The sequence below is a fragment of the Rhamphochromis longiceps genome, linkage group LG14 (genome assembly GCF_057381845.1).
Source record: "Rhamphochromis longiceps isolate RC_006_pf linkage group LG14, R_longiceps_female_GT1.1, whole genome shotgun sequence".
In the NCBI taxonomy this organism is placed as follows: Eukaryota; Metazoa; Chordata; class Actinopteri; order Cichliformes; family Cichlidae; genus Rhamphochromis; species Rhamphochromis longiceps.
The window spans coordinates 16,718,068-16,734,845 of NC_140570.1; the positions used below are offsets into that span (position 1 = coordinate 16,718,068).

Below are 16,778 nucleotides of genomic sequence, written 5' to 3' on the forward strand. Positions count from 1 at the left end.
AGTAATAATATAATAAAGTTTTGTCGGGTTAAAATACTTTATCTAAGTTTTATCACATGTGAAGGGGGATAGTTTTGTAACTTTTCAGAGCTGAATTAACTGCTCTTGCTCTACTCTGCCGCAGTTTATACATTCAGACTTATTAACATGTTTCTTTTTTTGTGTCAGAACTGGGAGAAATCAGAAATATGACCACCAGTCAGCCTTCTCTGGAGCTCGATGGTTTGGAGAAGTACACCAACTACAGCATCCAGGTGTTAGCTTTCACAAATGCTGGAGATGGTGTCCGCAGTGAACAGATCTACGTCCGCACCAAAGAGGATGGTATAAGAAATACCAGATAACTCCCCGTTGACTATAGTTTAGTTGCTCCTGGAAAATGCTTCAGTGTAAATGGCACTGTGTTGTTCCTCTGCAGTTCCTGGGCCTCCAGCAGGAGTGAAGGCCGCGGCCTCCAGTGGCTCAGAAGTCTACGTGTCCTGGCTGCCTCCGCTCAAACTCAATGGCATCATCAGGAAATACATCGTCTTCTGCTCCAACCTGCATCCGATGGTAATAGCATTTGTATACCACAAGATTTTCATGGTCTTCTTCAGTCTTCCTCACAAGCCTCTCTGCACTTTCTCATGCTGATGCTGCCCAGTGATACATTAATCTTTTCCGTCCCTTCGCTTCACAGGTGATGAGTGAGTTTGAAGCTTCTCCAGATGCATACATCTACAGGATCCCAAACTTGGTTCTGACCAGACAGTACAGTATCTGGGTGGTGGCTGTGACTGCTGCAGGTCACGGCAACAACAGTGAGAAAATCACAGTGCAGCCTCTGGCCAAAGGTACAAAATCCTAACTAAACTGGCCTTTTTTGTGTCATGTAGGAATTTTCCCACGGATTATTTCTTTAAGTGGAATTGCATGGTTCCTTTAATAGTGGTGCTTTAATCACACAGAGCATAAACTTATAAGAAGACAGGAACAGTAACTTATTTTTGTGCTGCTTTTAGCTCCAGCTAGGATCCTGACGTTTAATGGGACAGTGACCACTCCTTGGATGAAGGACATTGTTTTACCATGCAGGGCGGTTGGAGACCCTCCTCCCACCATCAAGTGGCTCAAGGGAAAGTAGGTCTCACACAGACGCACAAACAAGCATGTAGTACTGGTCAGCAGGATACAGATAGATTATTTTCATGCCTTTTTCCAGCACCAATGGGACACCTACACCCGTCCTGGTGGATGGTCGTCGTATTGTCTACGGCAATGGCAGCTTCCTCATCCGTACAGTGAAAGCAGAGGATTCTGGGAACTACAGCTGTGTGGCCAGCAACAACTGGGGGTCAGATGAGATCACACTCAATTTGCAGGTGCAAGGTAAGAAATATTTATTTTCTACCTTTTATATACACACTCACTGGCATTTGGGTGAGGTACACCTGTTCAGCTGCTCATTAACACAAATGTCTAATCAGCCAATCACACGGCACAAACTCAGTGCTCAGGGTTTAGGCGTATAGACATGGTCAAGACCAAACCAAGGATCAGAACGGGGAAGCACCTTTGGGATCTGGTGAAACAGGAGATTCATGGACTCATGGAAGTGCAGCCAGTAAATCTGCAGCAACTGTTTAACGCTGTCATACCAATGTAAACCAAAATCTGTGAATCTGTGTCACGAAGAATTACTGCAGTTCTAAAGACAGCAAGGTGCCCAACCCAATTCCTAATTACAGTGAACACCATATAGAGTAAACTGACTTTTTACTTGCATCAAGTGAACCATGAGACACTTTAATCCAAGCGACTAACCGAGCATTGACCTTTGTTTGTCCTCATATCCACAGTACCACCTGATCAGCCACGCCTCACAGTGACCAAGACCACCACCACATCGATCACATTGTCATGGATACCAGGAGACAACGGAGGGAGTTCAATCAGAGGTGAGGGTGTCCAACATCCACAGAACATAACATGTGCACATACAACAGACAGTACAAGGAAGTGGATGGTCAACAACATACACCTTTATATAACAACAATTACCCCCACCACCACCACCACACACAAACTGTGGCCTGACCCCCATTTCTGCTGCTCGTGTCTCATTATCTGCTGGTGCAGCACAATACTGGAGTCCTAAAAGCCAGATTAAAAAGCAGCAGGGAAGATTAGGTCCTTTTAAGTGAAGATTAAAGCGCTCCATCTTAAAGAAAGTGTAATCACACTGAGACTAGTTGTAGTGATTTATCATTGCACATAATCGAGGGGCTCCTGTGCTCAGAGCTGGAGCCGTTAAAGAAGCTGTCTATGATACCTTCTCTGTGATATTTGTTTTGCTTTCCTGCACAAAGCAACAGCCATCACCAAAATACACACATCTACTGCAAGTTTACTGATGTCTGTTTGCAGGCTAGCATGCAGCCTTTTCTCGGGATCCTGTGATGAGCGGTTGGTCTATTTTTCCTCATCCTTTGACCACAAAACCTATAAACAAACTGTGATTAAATTTTTCAGCTTCCTAGCCGATACGTGCCAAATTTATCTGAAATAGTTGGACCTGTTTGCCTTGATTCACAGTTGAGATCCTTTTTAGATGTTTAAGTTCTTCCGTGTCATAACATTTTTCGAAATTGTTCCAGGAATTTCCAGAATAAGCCTCTGTCTAAGCATTATTGAGAGTTTTCCTTTGATGATAAATGCAGGACCAGAAAACATTCTGGTGAATTAAAGGCTACAAATGTTTGTCTCTGTAAACAAAATACTTTCTTACATCCAATAATTAACTGTGGAGCCATAAATATATTAAAAAGGTAGGAACACAAGCTTACTATGTATTACTGGAAAAATATCAAATTTATTCGGACTCAGCTCACTCCAGATATACTGTGTCATGTCTTCATTCATACCTCTTTCTCCTCCTCGCAGGTTACATTCTGCAGTACTCAGAAGATAACAGTGAGCAGTGGGGCAGTTTTCCCATCAGCCCCAGCGAGCGTTCATACCGCCTGGAGAACCTGAAGTGTGGCACGTGGTACAAATTCACTCTGACGGCCCAGAATGCAGTGGGACCAGGGCGCATCAGTGAGATCATTGAAGCTAAGACTCATGGGAAAGGTGTGGAGTACTTTTTTTAAAAAAATATTATTTTTATTATTATTATTATTATACTAACAAGTATTAATATGCGAACAGCAGTGCTACAACATTGGGTATAGTTGACCAGGAAAGGGTGCTTTTAAAATAAATAATATACCCTAACCCTATACAACAAACTTTATGCCACACCTACCCCAAATTAGCAGTACTGGTAATTAATAACATATTTTTTAATGTTACTGCAATGATTAATGCACCAGTTAGGTGCAAGCTCTTTAATGAAAACTTTTTTAATGCTAAAATATAATTATTGTTGTTTTCTGTGATTTTTTTTCTATTTTACAAAAATGCAGAAGATCATATGACCAAATGAAAGTTATTTACTTATAATTTTTAGTTTTAAAACAAGTTTTTGATATTTGTGTTTATTGTTTTATTTGTGTTTAATAAATTTGTTATGTGCTCTGCAGTCAAAGCAAAAATAGTTGTTACAGTTTTCCCACAGAGAGAGGATTCATGAGCTTAGATGAGGGAATCCATATTTGGACAAGATGGTGACATTTAGCAGCTAATGCTAGCTAGCTTCAGTGGCGAGCTTGGTGCACCCACACAGTCATGTGTGGGTGCACCAAGCGGGCAGACATAGATATCTGCTAAATAGTGGTGAACTATATCTAAAATAATACTTAAGCTACTTTGATTTCAATCACTGATACTGACTTTGTTTTTCAAGGTCAGTTGGTATTTACTTGCAAAAGTTGTAACTTTCTTTCTGTATTCTCTTCAGAACCTCAATTTGCCAAAGAACATGAACTCTTCACCAGCATCAACTCCACGAGGGCCAGGCTCAACCTGGCTGGCTGGAATAACGGAGGCTGTCCAATCACCTCCTTTATACTGGAGTACCGAGCAGTGGACTTAGGCACCTGGACCACAGCCCAGCGCACATCGCTGACCAAGAGCTACATCCTGTACGAATTGCAGGAGGCGACGTGGTACGAACTGCAGATGAAGGTCACCAACAGCGCCGGCTCAGCAGAGAAGAGGATCACCTTTTCTACTTTGAATGCTGACGGAAGTGAGTTTGGATTTTAACAGTCTGCATGTTACGGATCTTTGGATGAATCATGGATGACTCAAGAAATCATAAAAATGTTTAAAGAAATACTAAAAATGTGAAAAGTAGATGGAAGAAATGTTATTAGCAAAATTGGGCTCTTACTAAAACGAAAGTCTGTTGGGAAATGTTTAACCCTGTCATTCTATTGCAAGAAACCAGTCTGAGCCCAAGACTACAGTATATGGTCAAACATACTTAGATGTTGATGCCAGATTTGGAACTTGTCAGCAGAGCGCTGGGGAGTCTTAAACACCATCAACACTACAGGGTTGAGTTGATCTGGTTGCTGAACACTTCCATGTTGCAATAAAACCATTTTTAATTGATCATGTAATATCTAGGAATGAAGAAATTCCAGAAACTAACTTGTTGCAATGGTGGCATCCTGTTACAGTACCTCACTCGATTCCAGTGAGCTCTTTAGAACGACCTATTCTTTCACAAATGTTTGTAAAGGCAGGCCATATGGCAAGGTGGGCAACTCCAGGCCTCGAGGGCTGGTGTGTCCTTGATCCAACACAGTTGATGGCTAAATGACCTCGTCAACATGTCCTAAAGTTTTCCAGAGGCTTGGTAATGAAGTAATCATGTGATTCAGGTGTTTTGACCCAGGGTGATATCTAAAACCTGCAGGACACCAGCCCTCGAGGCCTGGAGTTGCCCACCCCTGCCGTATGGCTTGGTGGTTGATTTTATACAGCTGTGGCAATAAAAACATTAAAATTAAAAGATTTAGAGGTGTGGTCCCGTACCTTTGTCCGTATAGTGTATTTACAATGATTGCAATTAACAGTAATAATAATAGTAATTGTTTATTTATACAGAAAACTGTAGAGTGTTCCAGAGTTTGAAGAATATTTCCAATGAGCAGAAAAATTTGAAACGAATAACAAGGTATCCTACATGAAAAATACACAAAAATAGCTCATAATAAGAATCAAAATATATTAGCTGTTAAGAAGGGTCAAACTGTTAAAGGAAGACTTGAATCGAAGGCTGTTCTGAGCCGAGGAAACACTACAGCAAAAGTGTGATCCTTTCGTTGCTTCTCAGACTTGAGAGGTCTGTTCAGTAAAGCTTCTGTTAAATACTCTGGTGCTGTTTGCTGCTCGCAGAGTCGGCGTTACACCATAAAGTGCCATTCTGCACTTCTGCCTACAGTCGAGAATGTATTTTTTATTTAGATTGTCTGTCCCACTGTTTTATCAGCCTTTGAACAAGGCTCAGTAAGAGAATGGGGATGGTCTTCTGATTCTCCATGGGCTGTGGCGTCGCTCTATTTGCCTTGGGCTACAGATTGTGTCAGTCATGCACAAAGGATCTGTGAAGAAGGATAGGAACTTGTAAGCACTGTGCTCTCCAGACGGTTAACTTATTTCCTTTGAAGAGCTTTGCTGAGATGTGTAAGCTGCCTGTAAGGGTGTTATGTGTGCGTGCATGCATGTATGTGAGTGAGTGTGTGTGGGACACAAGTGTGTGTGGATGCTATTGTGAGTGTGAGAGTGGGTCTACAGCTTAATGCAGCTGCTGAGAAGCAGTCCTGCGGACTTAACACCACATATTCAGTCTGCTACAAACCTGGTTCCCCATCATCCCCCCACCAGCTATGGCAGATGGCTGCCCCTCCCTGAGGCTGGTTTCGCCAGAGATTTTTTCCTGTTGAAAGGGAGTTTTTCCTTCCCACTGTTGCTAAGTGCTTAATCAAAGCAGTCATTTGATTGTTGGGGTTTTCTGTATTGTTGTAAGGTCTCTACCTTACAATATAAAGCACCGGGAAGGGACTGTTGTTGTGATTTGGTGCTATATAAATAAAAATAAATTGAATTGAACTGAAAAGGTTTTGAGACCAGGAAGAAAATAGTTTAACTAATAAATTAAGACCAGATGAAAACAGCTACTTCACAAACATAGACAGGAAATGGACAAGCTGATCCAATGTTGCCAATGTGCATGCCGTTTAAAACAGCACCAAAATGTCACAAATACATATATTTTTGCAAGTTAAAAAGTGTGCAAAGGTTTGCAACCATGTTAACCAGGTTTAAATCCACCGACTGGTCATGTGTACTCGAGTCTTCTCTTGGGGTTCGGCTGAATCCTTTGTGACATCCCAATAAAGAACACGCATGTGGAAAAGCAGCATCCTAAGAGAGAATCAGCATCTTATCATCCCTGTATTCTTTAACTGTGTTGCATAAAAGCTTATCTTCAGTGTTTGTCTTGCAGGAAACCATCAACAGCACTTTGTTGTTGTAGAATATTAAATGTTTTTGAAGATTCAAAAGCAAAGTATTTGAAAATGTTAACAAATGTTGTTTTTTCACCCTCCTTTCAAGGCACCATCCCTCCTCTGCTGAAAACAGGAGATCCCATCTCAGACAACATGTCAGGCAGTGGAGGTCTGAAGATGGTGGTGACCATCACCTCTATTCTTGTGGTGGCTGTGCTGGTTTTTATTATGCTCATGGTGCTAAAGAGGAGAAGGCGGGAGCAGAGGCTCAAAAGACTCAGAGGTGGGTTGTAGATTAAGTTGTGTTGCTTTTATAATTTGTATGAATTTGCATTCTGTTTACAGTGTGAAGTGTAAATCTGGTCCATAAACCCAACATGTCTGTGTGCAAACCTGATCTCCATTACACAGATAAGCACTCGGACAAAAATGTGTTGTGTAATTAATCTTAAATGTAAAACTTTAGGCTTAGTTTGCCTTTAAAATGAAGAAATTGCCTCTGTGAGTATTTTGCACCTGGCGCCTTTCTGTAAGAGTTGTTGTTAGTGATTGTAGACTCTTAGCGCTGCTGTGGATTATCAACTAGGACAGTGCTATTATAGTATATTAACTGCCTCTTTGCTGACTTCACAGATGCCAAAAGCCTGGCAGAAATGCTGATGAGGTATGTGTTCCTAATTTTAATTTATGCACACAGCTTTCCTTTGAGCGGGGAACATAAATCACTGTGTAGCCCGGAGTTACAGTGCCCATCAGTAAGAATCAAATATATCGCATGCACACTGTCCCTCCTGCTTTCTTACAGCTACTTATCAGCTTAAATTAAATTGAATTAGCATTTCTGCAATATAGTGCAAAATCACAGCTGAAAAGTAAGGATTTTTTTCCTATTAATCTCCTCAGTAAGAACACCCGGACCCCTGACACAGTGAACAAGCAGCAGCAAACGCTAAGAATGCACATCGACATCCCCAGAGCACAGCTCCTCATCGAGGAGAGAGACACCATGGAGACAATCGGTAAGGCCCTCAAAGTCAGACTTGTGCGTCTAAGTGTAAAATATGGACGATACTTAAAGTCTTTTCCTCCGTTTTGCAGATGACAGGTCTACCGTGCTGCTGACAGACAATGACTTTGGGGAGACCAATAAACAGAAGTCCTCCACAGTGACCCACACAGTCCACTACCAGTCTCTGTCACAGGCCACTGGACCGCTGGTGGATGTGTCCGATGCTAGGCCTGGAACCAGTGAGTCCCACCACCGTCAGTGCTCAACATTTATTTCCTCTACTTCTAATAATACTAATACTACTGCAAGTGCTGTGCTGTGCTTCTAGCATACTGTTGAATACTGTCTTGTGGATAAAGCAGTAATATTGTTTTATTTGGTTGTTCTGCAGCTTCATCTTACACCATAAAACACAAACAGTAAAAGCTTTTCAGTGCAAATCGCGCTGAAGTACAGTACATGCAAAGCAAATGGGTTTTCTAGCCGGTCTGAGTTTAACAGTAGGCAGCTCACGTGGAGTATTGTACCACCTTTCAGCAGTGAGATGACAAAGCACAACAGCTGGGCTTCTGGTGTTTGAGTCCCACTGAAGCAGAAGTGATGAAGAGCTGTTATCTCCCTGCCTTTTCTTGACATATTCCCATCTGACTGCCGTGCTCCAACTGGCCAGCTGGACCCGAGTACAGACGCAGACCTCAATGCACACACTTAGTGATGTACCAAAGTGATTTTGTGCAGAAAGTTAGCTGCAGATGGATTCACCTAACAATATATTGTGGTATTTGTAACACCGAGTCACGCGGTTCATTTTGTCCTAATTAAATGGCTTAAACTTTAAATTATTCATTTTACAACAGGCTGTTTGAAATGTAAATCAAAACTAAATGGAATGATTATATTCTACTTTATAGTAGAAGACTCAAGGTGCTGAACTGACAGGGTGAGATAACCTCCCTCTCCAAAAGTACAGCAGCAGGGTTCTTGACTGTAAAAAATATGACTGTAATTCATCAGAAAAGTTCTTAATTTTCATTAACATGTGCTTTTTAGCTTTACTTGATATCTGCCAACACATAAACAAGACATAAACAGAACAACAGCATATCTGTGCTCACATAAAATTGAAAACATGGGCACGAGTCCAATATTCATCACAGTCAAACACACGCATTTGCAGTCATTTTTAATCAAACAGCCACACGATTGGGTCGTTTAATTTGTCCGGTGGGGCATGAACCCAGATGCTGACTCTGCTTTTTTTTCCTCCTCCCTGCTGCTGGCCAAACACCTCCATCATTTATCCCCCCATCCGCACAGATAAAATTACAGCCTGACCTACTACAATTACCAGCACTATTCTTCTCTGCACAGATCCAATCCAGGCCTTTTTTAAAGACTGAATCTGCCCAGCAGTGAATAGACCAGTAGTCTGTCTGGGTCAGGGTGATAGGTGACGGTTTGTGTGTCTGTCTGCAATGAGACAATTGGATTGAGTGTAATGTTCAGTTCTCTTAGAGAGAATAATTGTAGCTTTACATGAAAGCCCAGCAGGAAACGCACATATTCACTTTTTAAATCCCTGCACAGTTACGGAAAAAATGTGTTTTTTTGTTCGCATCCATTTGTCTCGTGCCTGTCATGTGTGGTGGACTCTGCAATGGTTGCTAGGACTAAATAGATCTATCCATGTCATTTAACAATTATTTATTAGATAACTAATAGTTAAACTAAAAAATATGCCTTTTGTTGTGTCAGAGGACTTTGGTGGTTTGAAAATTATTACCTGTGTTCATTAACAGTGCGACCCCCTCTGTCCTTACTTAGATCCCACTGCCAGACGCACTGCCAAAGCTGGTCCTGCCGCAGCACGGAGCCGATACGCCAGCCAGTGGACTCTGAACCGGCCACACCCCACCAGCTCCTCACACACCCTGACCACTGACTGGAGACTCCCCACTCCGCGTGCCACTGGATCTGTGGACAAAGAGAGCGACAGCTACAGTGTCAGCCCCTCACAGGATACAGGTAGAGCAGTGCTGTCCAGAAACAACATGGACTCATATGTAGCCCTTGGTAGAATTCAGGGTTTAAAGTTGGAGGAGGTGACGGAAATCGTGTTGCTGTTGGGAGATGTTCAAGTGTGAAGAGTCAGCATGAATATCACGTTGGCTTTTCTCTGCAATCCAAATCATTTGGGCTGCAGTTTTTTATTCCAAACTGCAGTTTTGGGGCGTACTCTTGGCTGAAGATTGCAGGGTACAAGTCCAACTTGAACCCACGCATTTTTTATATTTAAAACACATTAAATAATAAATAAACCTGAAAAGCACAGGAAATACGGCAATAATCCACATATATGATAAACCGTAGCTTTTCATAATACACCATTCTTTACAATAACTAAGCACGTGCTATACGATGTGTGACTTGTGACCCTCAGATCGCGCACGGAGCAGCATGGTATCAACAGAGAGTGCCTCCTCCACCTACGAGGAGCTGGCCAGAGCCTATGAGCATGCCAAGATGGAGGAACAGCTCCGCCATGCCAAGTTCACCATCACCGAGTGCTTCATCTCTGACACCTCATCTGAACAGATGACAGCAGGGACCAACGACTACACCGACAGCCTGACCTCTAGCACACCGTCCGAGTCGGGCATCTGCCGCTTTACCGCTTCTCCGCCCAAACCTCAGGATGTCAGCAGGGTCATGAACATGGCCGTGCCCAAAGCGCACAGACCTGGTGAGGATGTGGTGTTTGTCACGCCCAGCGTACACACAGTTCGTAGCTGAACCACCCTTTCTGACAGTAAACTGCATTTAGATGTACAGAAAAGCTTCTATATTCGTCTTCTTCATTAGGAAAACTAGTTGAGAGAATTTAACCAGAAATCTAAGACAAAAAATGTGGGCAGCTGCAATCATTTATGCCACATGCTTGAGACTGACTGGGTTGCTCATCTGAACATAGCTTAACAGATGTTGCAGAGATCCATTTGCTTTCATGTGCACCTCTCTCACCTGTGTGGTTCGCACAGGAAAATTTGAGCTACTTCTTCACCAACAATGTGAGCAAACATGTCCTGGAAAGATTTTTGTTCTCCTGTAGCAGCCAACACGAGCTACAACAACACGAGCTACAACAACACGAGCTACAAGCCGACAGGCAGGTATAGTTTTGTGTAATGGGCAGAACAGCTAAATCACATTACATTAAAGATTTTCTCTAACCTCTCTAGTCTTTCAACAAAACCAGTGACTTTGGTCTCTTTGGTTTTTAAGCTGTTTTGTAAATGACCACATATTATTCTGCAGAAGCCGGTCAGTTCACTTTATGGCCACCCTCTGCTTTAATTCAGCTGCCATCAGCTTCCCATCCTAAGGATGCATCCCCTTAGTCTTCACCCAGCTGGTGCTAAGGTATTGTCTCATTAAACCAGTACAGAGCTCTTTACAGGCCTCCTGGGAGAGTAGCTCCTTGTTTTGGCAACTTTTAGGCCCTTAACAAAGCAACAAGAAGAATTCCAATATGCAGTTTTCCCTGCTGAACCCCGGGGAAGCTCGTCATTGTTAGAAAACAAAAAAACGTTTTACTAGTAATTGATACGTATGTTTTGTTGTTGTTTTTTAAACTGTGACTCCAAAGTTTTTCATTACTTCTGCAATTTGAGGTAGACCTGCTGTGCTGTGCTCTCTCCTCTCGGTTTGTAGTCTTACCTTACGTGACCCTCTGCTCCTCCTGGGAGATTTGCAGCTCAGTTACAAGATCTGGCAGTCCCGCTGCAAAGCTGCTGGCCACACACAGAAGCGCAGACATTCAAAAACACACACATGTATTCACAGCTCTTTTGTCATCCCCTCTGATCTCTGGGGCCGCAGATAATTAGCAGAGTCGAAGGTGTTTGGAAATTTAGGTCTGTGTTGTTGTTATTTTGTTTCTCAACAATAAGCATCCCAGAATCTTCAGTTTGACCTGACTGGGTTGAGGCCTCTTAGGCTTCATTATGTTTGTAACATTTATGCACAGGACGGCGGACTCGTATCACCAGTTTAGCGGAGAGAGAGGTCGGCTAAAGGCTATCAGTCAACCTAATCTCTATTGCCTATTGTCACTCGGCACAAAACGGCTCTTTACCGCCACACTGGAGACCTGTCAGTGTGATACCAGACTCTTTTCAGGCTGGTGTGGGAGCGCGGAGTGTTGAGACCCTGGTGTCATTTACATTAGTAATTGACACCAGGTCTGGTAGGTACGGCTTTTCTTAGCTGTATAAGCATTGTGTATTTTGCTGCCTTTGCAGTTAATGGACTATAAAATGACTACATGGTTTTCTGGAAGTTTACAGTTAACAAAGATTTATCAAAGCTCTATTTATTAGTAAGTTGTCTTGTAGAGTACAGAGAGAGAGAGATGCAAAACATTAACCAATCTGGCCAAAATTATTTAGAAACATTGTATGCATATTACTGTTGAATATGTGGATGCAGGATCTCTGTCACCCAGGTCACGGTAGTCCTGAGAGCTTGAAAAAAGAAGGGAATGGGCCTTCTTTTATTTGTGATGACGTGTCCCCCTCAGGATCATCTCCAAAAGGAGAAAGTCCCCAGAAGACCTTCCTGGCCAGTTACCTGGGACTGAAAAAGCCTCTTGAATGAGAGTTTAAATGTTTTCAAAGACCAACAGAAGTCCAATTACAGGGAAATAGTGCTATCCAAAGCACAGGTGAGCATGGAAACTGGATGATAGGCGTAGTTCATCACTTATGGTGTGCACTTGCCCAGGACCGCTGCCGTATTAAACTTCTTAAAAGACATTTTTAATGCCATGTCATGCTTGCTTCTGCAGGTGTAGCCATACAGATGTGACAGCAGTATCGATCTTTCCAACAAGCTCTTAGAAGAGAGTGACTTTCCCAAAATGCCAGACAGCTCATTTAAAACATCTCCACACTTGTAAATTCTAAAAAATACAGACCCAGTGTGGAGGTTGTTTTGCTTGACTGTGGGTAAATGACCTGACTTCAACCCTATATTTGTCTCTATTACACCTGAGTGACATGAGCTCACCTAACCTGTCCATGCAGGGGTCAAAGGTGCTGCTTTCCACTGGGCCTTTGCAACAAATCCTCTGGATTTACGGGGCCATGAGCAGCAATCGTCGCACAATCAGCTTGTAAATATTTTGCGCGTAGCTCTTCCTTAACGACACACATAATATCCTTTGCAGAAGACTACAGCGATAAGGCAACAGACACTTGCACAGATTAATGTGTTTGGCAGAGAGCTGCGGTTGTATCGTGGCTACACATAACGCCCCATTACTGAACGATCGGAAATTTACTGGCTGATGAATTTTCAAACCACATTTCTAATGAGCCCCCACGGAATCACTTAAATCTATATTTAATTCAATCAACACTCCTCCTCATTCATCATCTTTGGTGGCACTAATAGGGCTTGTTATGAAACACAGTAAATTATTCATTCTCCCCGTGAACCCAGAAATCCATTCTCCAAGGTCACGTTGGGCTGAAAGTGCAAACATGACCTCGGCTAATGCTGTGCAGGCAGGAAGTGTGGGTCTACATATAGCGTATACTTCTGTGCATGTGTGGGCCGAGTACATGTGAGTGTGTCAGTGTGCGTGGGAGAGAGAGTGCATGCGTTGAAAATGTTATTTTAGCGTTAAATTGTACACGTGTTGAAATGTTGATCCCTGCTCCCGTGAAACATAAACGCTCCATGACTAATGAAACAGTGCAGGTGCTGCTCAGCTCATCAAGTGTTCAATCTCGCCGCAGAGCACCCAATCTGGTAACCTGACGCTCTTTTGAGATTGGCTTGTTTGCTGTGTTAAACATGTAATCCACTCAGTAGAATGGATACAATAGCAGTAAACTCGCTGAACCCAAAGCGCCTCTCCTAATCCAACACCTCACAGGATTATTTAACAATTGACAGGACAGCATTTAGTCAAAGTTTATCACTTGGTCAAGATATTAAATCTGACCTGCTTTATGTGTCCACAGGCCTTTGAAGGTTCTTCTCATTCCTGCAGTGAAACACTGAGAGAAAAGTGCAAATTGACAAATGAATGAATGTCATACATATATGCCGGTGGCAGAGACAAAGGCCATAACTCAGTTTCATCGCTTTAAGAGGAGAGAGCCACTGCATCACTGCATCCGTCCCTGACAGTGATAGCAAAGTTAACACTGTAATATTCATTTTCCTATTACATTATCTCCTGCACTCTTTTCCCAATACCAACTCTTAAATTAAATAGATTCACAAATAGCGAAGATTGGTATTACATTAAAATAATAGTCGTGAATCATAATCCCGAGAGGGGCCCAAGGTGAGAAAATGTACCGGCGTGAATGTGAATTAAATATAGATTTCTTTTCCGGCTCTGTGCAATTAATTTAAACTGAGGGGAAGGAAGAACAAGCAGGGAGCCCAGAAAGTAGCTTCACTGTTTCAGGGCAAGCAGAGGCATCTCTTAAAATCAGCTTATGTTAAATGATATCTCAAAGATTTCTTTATTTCCTCCTCACTGAAGCAGTGCCTTAGATTGATTTAAATACCCCTGATAGCTGACAATAAATAACGCTTCCCAAATCGATGTCTTCAGCAAATCAGCAAATGACCGCGTGTAATCTTGTGATGAAGAAGCCAAGGAGAATTATCACCCGACTCTATTGCCAGTAGCTCTGCAGAGCATTTTAATGGCTTTCACCTCATTGCTTTGGTTTATGGTGCATAACATAACTACTCATTAGTCCCACTGGTCTTAGCATTTCCTCCAGACACAGAAGCTAAATGATTTAAAAAAAACATCCTGACACCCATTATAAACTGTCTCGCCCCCGAAAACCGTTAGAATCTATGTAATTGAGCATTTAGCAGCTAGAGATAGAAAAGACAGATATTTCCATCATGGGCAGAGAAAAAGAAAGCTACCCAAGGTTGGTAACCCCACTGGCAACCTCCGGTCTCTAGAGAAGAATATGCAGATGGTGAGTAGTTGCTGAAGTTTTCTGGGTGAAATTGGTCACAGGAACCCTGGGTGCTGCACCTTGGTCTCTACCAGATTATTTGCATGGAAAACACAGATTTGTCTGCAAACACTCTCTAACTAACCACCTAGCACCAGCCAGACTAGGAGAACAATTCACCTTCACAGCCTCAGCACTGAGACCAACATGATTCAAAAGGTGCAACTCCATTGCAGTCCTCACTTCTTCATTACTGCTTTGTGAGTAAGTGACGAAGGTGTTTTCCAGACATGTCAGTGTCTTCAGTACAAACTGTGGGCAACTGCAGCAATCTGCAAGCAACCAAGCAACCTCAAGGAGGTTTGGGTGTAGCGCTGCATACTTCTTTGTGACCACTTTATAGTATTAGCAAGCATCCTCCTGCTGTGGTTTCTCATTAACCAGTGGTTGCCATGCAGTCTCCAACTGGTCTTTAGGCCTCTGTGAGTGGGACATTAGTTAGTTTCACAAACACCTTAGAAGCTGACAGCATTTTTAGTCTTTTTGCTTGTCTCCTGTGTGTCACCTCCCAGGAGGAGAGCTGGTCCACTTGCCGCCTTACCTCCGTATGGACTTCCTGTTGAACCGCGGCGTGCCTCTTCCAGCCCGAGGTGGGGGCGTCAGCAGCAGTAGTGGCAGCAGCAGCAGTGGAGGTGGTGCTGGAGCAAGTGGAAGTGGTGCCGGTGCTACAGGGGAAACAAGAGGAGGCGGAGGAGCCATGGGTCAGACCTGCCTGGAGCCCCAGAGGAGCCGTACCCTGAAGAGGCCACCTCCCATGGAACCCACCCCTATGGAAGTGCCCTCACCCAGGGAGGTTCAGCAGTGGCAGCCAGGAACTGCTTCCACCCTCCCACACAGGGATGTCCGGGAGAGGGGAGAGGCCCGTGGTGAGGTCCGGGGAGAGGTCCCTTCCTCAGGAGATCTAGCCCAAGCACAGGCTGCCAAGCTTAGCACCTCCCAGGAGTCACTGCTGGACTCCAGAGGACACCTGAAACAGAGCAACAACCCCTATGCCAAGTCTTACACTCTGGTATAACACTGGGACACAGAGGACTGCTTCAGACAACAGGACTACTGCAGACACACTGGAGGAGGAAGGACAAGAGGCAGACGAAAGGCACAGGACGGACAGTTTTCCACAACAGAAATTGTTGTATATAGAGCTGTTTCTGACATGCGTCTGAAGTGGATGCTTTTCTTTGAGTCTGTCTTTCTTTCTTTCACTCTTTTCTTTGTTTCCTCTCTCGCTCTTCTCTGTTGCTTTCACACCTTTCATTCTCTCACGCCTCGCTCCTCTTCTGATGAAATTTTCTCTCACAGTTTTTATTTTCTACTTGAATATTCTTTTATTCTAAAGTGACAAAATATGAGGATTGCCAAAATGATTTATTTAAAATTTGAGAAAGAGAAAAAAATACTATTGAATTTATATCAAGGACAATTATAGTCATTATTAATATTACTATTATTATATAAAACAGAAAATATTTAAAAAAGAAGAAGGGACAGGGAGGAGGACTCTGCAGGAGAACGTTGCTTTCTTAATTTATTTTTGTTTTATTGTCGCAGTGTGATGAAATCTGTGGTTGGGAAACTGAGGGGGTTTTTAGCACTACAAGGAGCCAACAGAGGAGAAGAGGAGAGACCCCAGACGTGACCGCCAATGCTGACCAATCGTAATGTTTTTCAACCTTTCTGACGACTGCATGGCGACTGATCCAATGACAATTAATAGGAATGGCTGGACATCCCAAAAAAAAAAAAGAAGAGACAGAGAAAGAGAATTTTTGTCACACTATGAAATTATACAATGTGAATATATATAAAGAGATCACTTTTATTTGTGGATATTATGGGGAAAATGATTTGGTTAATAAAGTCCTTAGTCATGTTTGCACACATCTGAGTTTGATTTATATTTCCAAAGATCAATATCCCTCCTTTTTCTTTAACCTGGTTGTTCTTATACTTTCCACCTACTTTCCTAATTTACCAAAAAAGGGCAGCCATATCTGGTAATATCTAAAAGAGGTTTGATCAATGACCTCCTGATGGCTGCAGCCTGATTTTCTGCATATTTAACATCATTTTGACAATCTTCAAAGTTTTTTACTTTGAAGATTGTTCCTGGAAATGCATTAGTGTGCAAAATCCAAACACTAGTGCATCCAAAATAGATTAATAATTAAAAAAGTAAGCTTTCCTTTACCTTTTGTTTTTTGTTTTAACTTTGGTAATAACAGCTTACAGTTAATGAAAATCTGAAATCCTGTATCTTAAATTATTAAA

The 16,778-nt window shown here is 42.6% G+C and overlaps 1 protein-coding gene across 2 annotated transcripts in view; it reads left to right on the forward strand.

Moving 5' to 3' along the window:
- dscamb (Down syndrome cell adhesion molecule b) overlaps window positions 1-16,552 on the forward strand; it is a 131,072-nt gene extending 114,520 nt beyond the window's left edge. The window contains exons 19-33 of one of the 2 annotated variants that reach the window (XM_085380084.1): window positions 169-324; window positions 419-552; window positions 680-833; window positions 1,002-1,119; window positions 1,202-1,368; window positions 1,839-1,937; window positions 2,923-3,111; window positions 3,881-4,171; window positions 6,550-6,726; window positions 7,077-7,107; window positions 7,347-7,462; window positions 7,542-7,706; window positions 9,277-9,477; window positions 9,893-10,195; window positions 15,023-16,552. In XM_085380084.1, the coding sequence (XP_085236210.1) occupies window positions 169-324; window positions 419-552; window positions 680-833; window positions 1,002-1,119; window positions 1,202-1,368; window positions 1,839-1,937; window positions 2,923-3,111; window positions 3,881-4,171; window positions 6,550-6,726; window positions 7,077-7,107; window positions 7,347-7,462; window positions 7,542-7,706; window positions 9,277-9,477; window positions 9,893-10,195; window positions 15,023-15,525 (2,804 nt within the window). In that variant the 3' untranslated portion in view covers window positions 15,526-16,552. The remainder of the gene's footprint in view (window positions 1-168; window positions 325-418; window positions 553-679; window positions 834-1,001; window positions 1,120-1,201; window positions 1,369-1,838; window positions 1,938-2,922; window positions 3,112-3,880; window positions 4,172-6,549; window positions 6,727-7,076; window positions 7,108-7,346; window positions 7,463-7,541; window positions 7,707-9,276; window positions 9,478-9,892; window positions 10,196-15,022) is intronic. The other variant, XM_085380085.1, reaches the window with a different exon arrangement.
- The last annotated feature ends 226 nt before the right edge of the window (window positions 16,553-16,778 follow it).